Source organism: Vicugna pacos, chromosome 6 (assembly GCF_048564905.1).
Source record: "Vicugna pacos chromosome 6, VicPac4, whole genome shotgun sequence".
Classification (NCBI taxonomy): domain Eukaryota; kingdom Metazoa; phylum Chordata; class Mammalia; order Artiodactyla; family Camelidae; genus Vicugna; species Vicugna pacos.
The window spans coordinates 23,755,799-23,767,803 of NC_132992.1; the positions used below are offsets into that span (position 1 = coordinate 23,755,799).

The 12,005-nt window shown below is 34.1% G+C and overlaps 1 protein-coding gene across 1 annotated transcript in view; it reads right to left on the minus strand.

The window, feature by feature from the left end:
* BUB1B (BUB1 mitotic checkpoint serine/threonine kinase B) overlaps positions 1-12,005 on the minus strand; it is a 43,884-nt gene that overhangs the window by 6,170 nt on the left and 25,709 nt on the right. Inside the window, exons 12-19 of the mRNA XM_006201638.4 lie at positions 11,739-11,788; positions 10,561-10,621; positions 10,327-10,432; positions 7,104-7,378; positions 6,022-6,155; positions 5,594-5,734; positions 5,163-5,263; positions 2,960-3,109 (exon numbers count right to left, since the gene is read on the minus strand). Of these exons, the coding sequence (XP_006201700.2) occupies positions 2,960-3,109; positions 5,163-5,263; positions 5,594-5,734; positions 6,022-6,155; positions 7,104-7,378; positions 10,327-10,432; positions 10,561-10,621; positions 11,739-11,788 (1,018 nt within the window). The remainder of the gene's footprint in view (positions 1-2,959; positions 3,110-5,162; positions 5,264-5,593; positions 5,735-6,021; positions 6,156-7,103; positions 7,379-10,326; positions 10,433-10,560; positions 10,622-11,738; positions 11,789-12,005) is intronic.

Here is a 12,005-nt window from a genome sequence, read left to right on the forward strand (position 1 = left end):
CATAATAGGGGCTCTATAAATGGTAGTTTTAAAATACCCTTGATTCCAACCATTTTGGAGAATTCATATTACCATCAAAATATGCATCAAAACCATCACTATATATTGCACACCTGAAATTAAAATGACATGGTTTATCAACTATGCTTCAATTTAAAAAAAGAGATGAGAAGTAAAAAACCTCAGAAACACTAAAAAGAAAACCAAAAAAAAACCAAAAAACCAAAAAAACCCCAAAAAACCCAAAAAAAAACCCAAACTGAAAATAGTAATCAAAACTGTATGGTTACTGGCACCAAAACAGACACAAAGATCAATGGAACAGGATAGAAAGTCCAGAAATAAGCCAACACATTTATGGTCAATTAATCTACGACAAAGGAGGCAAGAATATACAATGGAGAAGACAGTCTCTTCAACAAGTGGTGCTGGGAAAACTGGACAGATAAAAGACTGAAATTAGAACATTCTCTAGCATCATATACAAAAATAAACTCAAAACAGATTAAAGACATAAATATAAGAACAGACACTATAAAACTCCTAGAGGAAAATACAGACAGAACACTCTTGGGCATAAATCACAGCAATATATTTTTTGAACCAACTCCTGGAATAATGGAAATAAAAGCAAAAATAAACAAATGGGTTCTAATTAAACTTAAAAGCTTTTGTACAGTTAAGGATATCATCAACAAAACAAAAAGACAACCTACAGAATGGGAGAAAATATTTGTAAATGATGCAACTGACAACAGACTAATTTCCAAAACATACAAACAGCTCATACACTTCATATATAAAAAAAAGAAAAAAAAAAGCAATCCAATCAAAAAATGGACAGAAGACCTAAACAGACATCTCTCCGAAGACATACAGATGGCCAACAAGCACATGAAAAGATGCTCAGCATCACTAATTGTTAGAGAAATACAAATCAAAACTACAATGAAATATTACCTCAGACCAGTCAGAATGGCCATCATCAAAAAGTCTAAAAATGATAAATGCTAGAGAGGGTGTGGAGAAAAAGGAACACTTCTACACTGTTGGTGGAGATGTAAACTGATGCAGCCCCTGTGGAGGACAGGATGGAGGTTCCTTAAAAACCTGAAAATAGATTTACCCTATAATCCAGCATCCCACTCCTGGGCATATATCCAGAGGAAACTCTAATTTGAAAATAAAGGTGCATCCCAATGTTCACAGCAGCACTATTTACAATAGCCAAGACATGGAAGCAACCTTAATGTCCATTGACAGATGAATGGATAAAGAAGTTGTGGTATAGAGGGGAGGGTACAGCTCAAGTGGTAGAGTGCATGCTTAGCATACACAAGGTCCTGGGTTCAATCCCCAGTACTTCCTCAAAAAATAAATAAACCTAATTACCTCCACACCCACCCCCCACCAAAAAAAGAAGTTGTGGTATATATATATATATATATATATATATATATATATATATATATACACTCAACCATAAAAAAGAATAAAATAATGTCATTCATTTGCAGCAACATGGATGGACCTGGAGATAGTCATTCTAAGTGAAGTAAGCCAGAAAGAGAAAGAAAAATGCCATATGATATCACTTGTACGTGGAATCTAAAAAAAAGGATACAAATGAACTTATCTTCAAAACAGAAATAGACTCACAGACATAGAGAACAAACTAATGGTTACCAGGAGGTAAAAAGAGTTGGAAGGAATAAATTGGGAATTCAAAAACTGGACCTCTTGGGGAATAATGGAAATGTTAGCTATCATGATTGTGGTGGTGGTTTCATTGGTGCATGTATCTATCAAAATTCATCAAATTGTACATCTGAAATATGTGTAGTTTACTGTACAGGAAATATACCACAATAAAGGTGTTTTAAGAAAAAATAAAGGGGGCAGCAAAATCTTCTTAAGGACATTCCAAAGAATAAAATGATATATTGTGTTTAGGTTTTTAAAAATAATCCAAGGGGTTAGTATAGATAAAACAAAAGTGGCAAAAATAGACCTCTGGTTTCCATTCCTCATGTAAGGAGTTTGGAAGTTGCCACTCTGTCCTAACAAGTAAAAAGCTGAACTGAGAAATCAATGACTCTTCTAGAATCTGTAAGCATAGGGGCCCCTCACACTTCTGTGAATTTTACCTCTAGGAGCCAGACTAGGTTCTCACAATATATATTGTAGAAAAACTCCCCTCTTGCTTCTGGCATGGGGAGGGGAAAAGGAACCATCTGAAACAAGCCAGAGCACTCTGTTCTTCTTAACAAGGTCTGCCTTCAGGGGAAACTAATTAACCAGAGTCTAACCTGCTAGGGTATTATCAGAGTCTAACCTGACCAGAGGAAGGGAAATACCCAATTCCAGCCCACCCTAACCATCCTGTCCCACCTAAGAGTGAGTGGTAAACTGAGAAACTTGTGAAGTTCACAGTCCAAAGTCATAGGCTCAGGATAAAAAATGATATACATGGTAGCACTATACAACTTTGCCCCCCTTCACACCTTATCACATTACTAAAGGCCTATTTACAGCAGTTCCTTTTATACACTGTGTCATGTATGGCTATCAGGAAAAAATCACAAGACATACTAAGAGGCAAAAAATGCAATCTGAAGAGACAAAACAAGCATCAAAGCCAGACATGGCAGGGATGTTGGAATTATCAGACCAGGAATTTAAAACAAGAGTGGCCATGAACTGGTGATAATCATGAGATGACCAGGTCATTGCACAATTCTGTCTACTTTTGCCTGTGTTTGAAATTGACATAATAAATAGAAGAGTTTCTTGGTCAAAATAACTTGGGAAAAGAAAATAATCAGTGCTTTTAACTTATAATTAATTGGTCTATTTCTAGAAGATTAACAGGAATTCTGTACTAAATTCCTTTGCTAAGTGGAGCACAAATCTCTCTACTTGGGGACTTTAAGGGATATATTTTCATATTATTGCAAACCTGAAGGGTGAAGCAGTTTATATACTGGTGCCAAACGATACAGCCATCTTGGTATTCGTAACAGCTGCAAAAATTATCACACTCCTCATTTAAACGTTCCTTTAACTTGAGGTTGATATAAAAGTCCCATGGAACAGGTTGAGACGATACCTATAAGAAAATATATTTTAAAAATAAGAGCAATTAGAATCTGGCAGATTGAAAACATTCCCTTCAGCTCTTCTTATATCCAAACAGAAATAATAGTAAAGGGATATTTTAAAAGGCATAAATCTACAGTAAAGAACACAGCAGCAACAAATTTTGGAAGCCAGAAAAAGGACAGTGAGAGGTAACAACCCACTTAGCAGACCCAAAAAAGCTGATTTTAGCAGTAGAGAAAGCTGAGAGCAACTGAATTTTTACAAGACCATCCCCCAATAATATAAAACTGGTGGCACTAATTACCTATAGAGCTAAACAGGAGTGGCTGAACTATACTGAAAAGGAAGTTAGACCCCAGATTCTGCTTCCTGCTCCTGTTGCACAGCCTAGCAATTATCTCTCTCTCATTCTAGAAAACCAGGAGTTTATTCCTAGAGAATAAAAAAACAGAAGGGCCCTGGACTAGAAGACCCTAGGCACTGTTGACAGTGGGAATATCATATGGAAAAGAGGAAAAATTTACTACATATCAAATGTTAAGATGTACCTTCCCGCCCCTCTACTCTCCAGACTAATTTCCTCACTCAGCTTTCAGGAGGCTAGCAGCCAGGATTATATGCTCCAGGCAGGAAACCAAGAGTTTTCTCTGAGGAATCTGATAAGCTCAAGAGAAAAATACCTAAAGATTGGGGATTTTCCAACAAAATGGCCAAGTGAGATCATTGTACAGTGAGGCCTATAGTTGTCAAGGTCCCTCCATATACATAGAGCTTTCAACTGGCTTTTTGAATCCAGTCCATCTCTCTAAATATGAAGAGATAGCCAAGACTTAAAGAAAGCCTTTAATATGAAAGACAGAGATCAAAACAGAGAAAGGAAATAGATGATGCTGGGGGGAAAAAAAATTAAAGCATCACTAATATAACCAGAGATAAGAAATATTTAATCTTTGAAATGAAGAGCAGAATGCTATAAAGAAGAAAATTTTTAGAATAAAAAAGCTCTTACAAATTAAATACATGATAAAAGAAATTTAAAAACGTAGTAAAAAGATTGAAAATAAAGTTGACAAAACATTCCAGAAAGGAAAGTAAAAAGACAAAGAGAAAATAGGAGAAAAAAAGACAAGATTTTTAAAGGATCTGTCCAGGAGACCCCAAATCCTAATAAAAGGAATTCTAGAAGGAGAGAACAGAGAAGACTGAGGGGGAAGAAATACTTTTTTCTTTGAAGATAATTTCTCAGAACTGAAGGAGTCTCCAGATCGAAATGGTCATTCAGTGCCTAACATACGGGTAACAACAGGCTTTTACCAAAGCATGTAATTGTGAAATTTCATAATACTGGGGACAAACATAAGATCCTAAAAGGACCCAGAAAGAGAAGGGGAAAAAAATCCCATAGGGAATGGCAAAAGATTTTAAATGCAAGGTTAGAAGCCAAAAGCTAATGGAGTTCTTCAAAATTCTAAGGAAAAAAGTTCTGAACTTAGAATTCTAATATCCAGCCAAACTACCAATCAAGTAAAGATGTGGAATAAGAAGTTTTCTGACATGCAAGGTTTCAAAAAATTTACATCCTATGCATCCTTTCTCAGGAAGCTACTAAAATATGAGGACTTAAACCAAGAAAGAAGAAAAAATGGGATCCAATGTAACTGGGCATCCAACATAAAAAAAGAAGTAATATGAATCCCTGGGATGATGGTGAATAGAAATTTCAAGGTAATATAGTTGGGTGTGCGCGTGCGTGTGAAGCCTAGAATGTAATTGTCCAGATTGGAGCATGACTGAAAATTTCAGGAGAGATGTCCTCAAAAAGATAAAATTGATAGAACACCTAACATATTTGGATATGTCAAGAGAATTACACAATACCCTCTTATTTTTTATATCTGATCTTGACATACAATGATGAGTGACTTCTTGATGCATTACTGACCTTCCTATAAGGAAGCTCATACACTATTAGAAGGATCTGATGGGACCATGAGGCCACAGTTACTGTTGCAACCCATATTATTTACAAAGTAATTGAAATGACAAAGAATCAGTCCCACCTTTATTATGGTTAACTCTGCAGAGTTTCTTGGCGTCACCCAGAATAATTTGTAATCTTCACATATGAGGTATTCTTGTCTAATGCAATAATCCTCATTATCTGTTGAGAAGGTTTGATTACATTTAAAATCACTGTGCATATGTATAGCCCCCGAGCTTTTACTCCCTGGTTTAAGGGCTAAAGGCATTTTATATTTGCCAGTTAGTAGCATCTAGAATAATTTTCTAAATCATTTGTTAAAAACTGAAAGAGGGGAAGAAAGAATTCCTATTATTACTGTGACATGAAATTATCAATGTCTTAACTTCTATAATGCTTTTTCTTTCATTCTAGAAATATTGATTGTGCTTAAGCATCAAGTTCAAGTACAAATAATCACTTATTTGTATACTGTCATAGACAAAAGGACATGCATTCAATGATACTTACCTAATTCAATTTCCTTCTCTATTTCCAAATTAGGCATTGGTCTATCTTCCACAAAAAACTCTGCAGAGGCACTCAGCTCTGGTATAGATTTTAGCAGTTGTCTGCGATACTGTGAACACCAGGGTGACTGAGCAGGGTTGTCTGGGGAAAAAGTTAAAAAAAATTATCCAAAAAACTTAAAATGGGTATTATAACAGAAAAGGGGGAAAAAAAAGCCCCAAGACTGCATGATCAACACTGCTAACCTAACACTCATCTCAGGTCTTTATGGTACTGAATTTAGTTAGTACTCATTTATTCTAGAGATTTCACAATTTATGGCAAGTTTTCTATATTGTAAATATATACAGCTCAATTTGCCCTGATAAATCAGTGTTCATTGCATATGGATGTAGAAGCTTGCTTATAAGTGGTATATATGAACCTACCTGCAGTCTCATTAGTGAGCTCCAGTTTCTCAGGAATTTGAAGACATTTGATGGAGGAGGTGCTTGTAACTGAGGCAGAAGATCCAGAGAACCCAGATGAGTGTGTGGCTTCACGGCTATCTTCAATAATTGGGCTAAAAGCACAAATGAGTCAATCCTTATAGGGATAATGTACATCAATTTATCTTTGTTAGAATTTTGACATTCAACTGTCTCACTTTTAAGGTCTATTATTTTCCTGAGACAAAAATAGATTCATTATCAGAATCTAGGTGACTTTAATCTACCCTGGTTGACAAGTAATGCCAAGCATTAAATTTATGCTTTATTAACATAATCTATAGCAAATGCCTATTCTACATTTATTCTTAACTTACTGAGAAAAACTGATGAAGACATTAACTTTCTTCCTCTTTATCCCTTCTCTGGACTTTTTACTCTTCAATAAGCAAAGGTCAAGAGAAAACAGGAAGTTACTCAAGGTGAATACATGCTACAAAATGTGGAAAAAGTTCATTAGGGAAAAAATTTGAAAATACAGTTTTAAAAGCACAAATTAGCAAATTAAAGGATGTTCCTTAAACTGGAATTAGTTTATTTAAATTAGCTGATTTTTAAATATGGATAGATCACAAGGCTTAGTCCCTGGCTCTCTAAGCCATTTCCTCATAGCTCTTCTTTATTCATTTCCACCTCTCTACCAAAAGATATTTTTAAAAAATACATCTCTAATTGCTTATTTGAAATTAGCATCAAACTATTCTACCGTTATTTGAAACTCAATATTAAAGGAAAAATAAATGCCTCTTCTCTACCAATCAGGTACACTTTGCCGAGTTTCCTCAAAGATATCATAACCACCAAAATTTATTTCTTCTAACCCTTTAAATTGATTAAAATCAATTAATTACTAAATCCCATTGATACTTTATCTAGGGGAGCTCTACTGTCACAGAAAGCACTTAGCACAGTACCTGGCAGGCAGTAAGAGCTTGATAATTGACTGCTATCACTGACAAGCACACACAGAGTAAGAGGGCCCTCAAACAGTCTGCTTTGTACAACTTGTAATTACCACTCACCTTAGCTTCTTGATGCTGAGAGTTGGATTGTAGATAATGCCACTAGCAGTTTGCTGGTCCTCTGAGGTCTTCACATCTAGATCTTCTTCCTGCAGCAGTCTCTCAGGATCAGAAGGGAGGTCCTTCAAGGATATGACCTCATGAAAAGGAGTGGATGCAAAACGAGCTGCTCTAGCAAAGTCACAAGTGTCTTCCGGGTTAGGACAAATGGTTACATTCCTGAAACCTGTGATAATAGCATCCTCACTCAAGGGCTCAATTCCTGTAAATTCATCCTGAAATAAAAACCATGTAAAATTTAGCTGAAATATTTCAATGAGTATGCCTATCTTTTTTCCTGAAAGAGACACATATTAGATAAGTGGCTTTTAACACAGGGTAGAAAAGTATCATATCGGAATCTCTAGGGAAAGACAATTTTAAAAAGCACATATTCCACATTTGAGGAAAAAGGTTTTGTATTGTGAAAACAGCAAACTATATTTTATCAAAAAATACACTGTGAGGATTCTCCACACAAAGGAAAAATACTAGACAACGTTTTTTCCCAACTAGTTTCACCAAGGAACTAGAGGACTAATACTTTTCCTTCTGCATTTGGCCTAGAAAAATGTTCTGATAATCTATCTTCATAGCTTTTAAGTCTTCTTCTATGACACATATTTAATTTTTATTTTATTTCTTAAAGTTTTTTTTTAAAAGTCAACTAGCTTAAAAAGATATATAGTGAAAAAAAGTCTCCCTCTCGCACTTGATCCCCCAACAGCTTCACTCCAATTAACTCCCCAGAGACAACTGCTGTGACCATATACATCTGGTAGGATACATGCACAGCATTTAAAAAGGGGTTTTAAAATAAGTGAAATTACAGCATATATGCTAGTCTATGTCATTCCTTCTCATTATATTTTTTAATATATTTTTTGTGCTATTAAAAATTCTTTAAAAACATGATGGTAACACTGTGGGTCTATCAGAAGTTGACCAACTGTTTCAGGTTATTTCCTGTTTTTTACTATCATAAAACTATTTTAAATATCCTTGTAGACTTAAATCTTTAGTAATATGTTAATTTTCTTAGAAATAATTCCTAAAAGTAGAACTATCAAGTTAAAAAGGTAATGGAACAGTAAGGTTCTTTATACATACTGCCTAGCTGCCCTCAGAGAGACTGTACTTTGTACATTTACCTGAAGTGCACAAAAGTGCCTATTTCATTTAACCCTTGTAGATATTAGATATTAATTTTCTAGATCATTACCAACGTAACATATACTCTGAATTTTTGACTAAACATTAATAAGCAGAGGTGAGAGATACATCTAGAAGAAATAAATGAAATTAAAAAAACCGTAAGATTAAAGTAAAATAGATGTCTGTAGTGTAAGAATACATTTTATGCAATTACTACTTGTGGTCCTATTAGTTTAGACATTTTAAATGATTTTTTTTAGGTGAAAAAATTCTGGTAGGTACCTATTATCAAAATTCAAGTAAAAGGTTTAAGACAAAAAAACTAGATCAAGATTTACTCCTTTAATAATTTAGTCCATCTTTGAACAGCTGAACCTAGAACCACTGCCTCCAAATCCAGCATATCTATTCCTCATATTCTCTGATGGTATTCTCCAGAACACAATATATAATTAATTACTCTTCCACATCATTATCTTTTCATAGCAGTCAGTGGATTACCTATATCAGAATTACCTGGGAAAGTATTTAAGATAAAAACAAATGCTTGGGTTTTATCCCTGGAAATTCCAATTCACTATAGCTGGAATGGGGCCTGAGCACTTTTGGTCATAAATGGCTCCCTAGGTTCTTCTGGGTTGCTGGAAAATTTCTGTATCTTGATCTGGGTGAAGAATGCATGGATACTTGCATATGCAAATATGCACTTAGCTGTACAATTAATATGTGCGCAGTTTACTGGATATAAATGTACTTCAATAAAGAAGTAAACAAAATGAAAAACATGTTTAAAAAAGTTCCCCTAATGACTCATTCCCTAGGATGTGGAGAATACACTGTTTTAAATCACTATAGCTACTGATCACATCTCCCCTTGTAAGTCTTCAGATTAAACACACTCAATTCTCTTCAATCTCAGCACAAGTTTCCAGATGCTGGTTTGAAAAGAGGGATGACTGTCTTCCTTAAAACTTCAGTGAAATGTCACTGATAACGTTTATTTACTTTGACTTGAACGTTTAGGCAGAGTCTTTTTACCCTAAGTATTATCATGTCACTAGTCCATAGTAGTTAAAATAGAACATAACTAAAAAAATTGGTTGGTCCACGTAACTCTTTCATTGCCACAAAAAAATATTTTATATAAAAAGAACAAAATCCTTTGCCAAATTGTTAATTTGAGATATAATTCACATAACCTAAAAATTCACACTTTCAAAGTGTGCATTTCAGTGGTTTTCAGTATATTCACAAGATTGTGTAACCATCCACTGTCTAAGTCCAGAACATTTTCATCACCCCCAAAAGAAATACCATACCCATTAGTAGTCACTCTCCAATCCACTCTCTCCATAATCTCCTGGAAACCCCTAATCTACTTTGTCTTTAGGGATTTGCCTATTGTGGACATTTCACATAAATGAAATCATACAACATATGTTCTTTTGTTTGGCTTTATTTTAGCTAAGTGCTTTCAAAGTTCATCAATGTTATAAAATGCATCAGTACATCATTCCTTCTTATGACTGAATAATGCTCCATTATATAGATATACAACATTTTGTTTATGCATGCGTCAAGATTATTTCCACTTTTTGGCTATTCTGAATAATGTTGCTATAAACATTCATGTTTAGTTTTTTTGCTGAAGGTATGTTTTAAATTTTCTTGGATATATACCTTGGAGGGAGTTGTTGGATCACATGGTAACTCTATGTTCAGCATTTTGAGAAACTGCCAAACTGTTTTCCAAAGAGGCTGCATCATTTTACATTCTCACCAGCAATGTATGAGGGTTCTAGTTGCTCCACATCCTCACCAACACTTGTTATTTTCTGTCTTTTTGATTAAGACCATCCTAGTGGTCTTAATGTGTGTACTATCTCACTGTGGTTCTGATTTGCATTCTTTGATAATGAACGGTGCTTAATTCAAGCCAGTGATTTTCATTTAACTCTAAACCTTTGTGAGAATTAAATGAAACAATCCAATAGTTTATTTATATTAACTTAGGGATACTGCTCCTTACACAAACATCTGGAGATACATCCTCATTTGAGGTGATGCTTTCTGAAGTTTTGAGAACTGCAAGGGGTCTTCGTTGGGCTAAAGCCCGTGGGGGATCTGCAGAAGGACTAGAAAAAGATATATTCTATTTAGCAATTTTTCTCTTAACATAGATAACAGTAACCCTTCATTTCATACTCATTTATAATAAGAGAAAACTCTTTAAGTGTCAAAACAAAACAGAAAAACCTCAAACCTGATAGTCTTCTTTTCTGAAAGAAGAAACTCATCAAAAATGGAGAAAGGTACGCTGGAACCTACAAGAAAGAGAGCCTAGATTAACATTCTTAAGAGTAAACTCTTCAGGACAACTAGGTCAATTAACAGTTTTATTGTTTGAAAGCAGAAAGACAATCTATTTGTCTTTTATAATAAATAATTTCAAATATATAAAACTAGTTATCATTTAATAACAATTATCTAAACACGGATAATCTTGTTTTATCTTTATTCCCCACCACTTCTCCCCAAACCTAACCCAACTCTGGATTATTTTGAAGCAAATACAAAATACCGTAACATTGTATTTGTAAATATTTCAGTATATGTTCCTCAGAGAGAGCCTTTTTTAAAAAGCATAACCTGAAAATACAATCACATCTATAGAATTAATGATTTCTAAATATCAGATATCCAGTCAGAAGTTTCACATTTTATACTCAAAACTTTTTAGAAAGTTTGAATTAGGAATGTAAAGTAAATTCATACACTGTGACTAGTTGAAATGCCTCTTAAATTGCTTTTATTCTATAGGGCTTTTTTTTTCGTTAGTAAGTTTTTGTTTTAGAAACTGGGTTGTCTACTACACAATGCTGGATTTTTTGCCAAGTATATTTTTACTTCACATGCTCTTCCAGGCTTTGCATTTCCTATAAATTGATGGTTAGAATTAGAGGTTTAATTAGATTCAACTGAATTTTTTTAAACTACTTATATAGGTGGATATTTATGTTTCTACCACTTTAAACGTGTTTCTGAAAAGAGAACAAATTTAATATAAAACAGCTTTAGTTTTAAGCTTTTTTTTCCTCCTTTCTTCTAAAAAAACCACTTTCCAGTCTTGGCTGTTGGGTACTACTGATATGCTTAGCTTAGAGTGGAAGATGATTTTGCAGTTAGTATAAATTTAATTTTACATTTAAAATAAGTATTTTAAAGCATGAGTCATTTCACAAAAATATTCTTTCAAATGTATAACCTATCTTGAATCATATGTTTATAACTGAATTCCATGATTCCAAGAAACAATAATACTTTAGTCCCCCTCTGCCTTCTTTCAACTCCTTTCACCATAATCAAGAAAAGTATTTATACTTGTTATATAACGCATCTGTTATCAGCAAGTTCTTCATCAGACTGTCAAATACAACTCACTTTTAGAATGAGGTTGTTCTTGCGAAATATTTTCTGCAAGTGAAGTTTCCCTGTGAAGAAACTTGTGTTAAAAAATGTTCTTGGTACCCACAGAAGGAATTATTTAATCCTTAAAAGTCCAAGAGGATTTTTATTAAATATAATCTTCACTCTAAGATAGAGAAAATATTCTAGTACCATCAATCTGAATTCTTTAAGATAGAAACTTCAATCATTAAAATTGTTATGGAAATATATTTGATAGCAGATGTTAAGTTACATTAACAG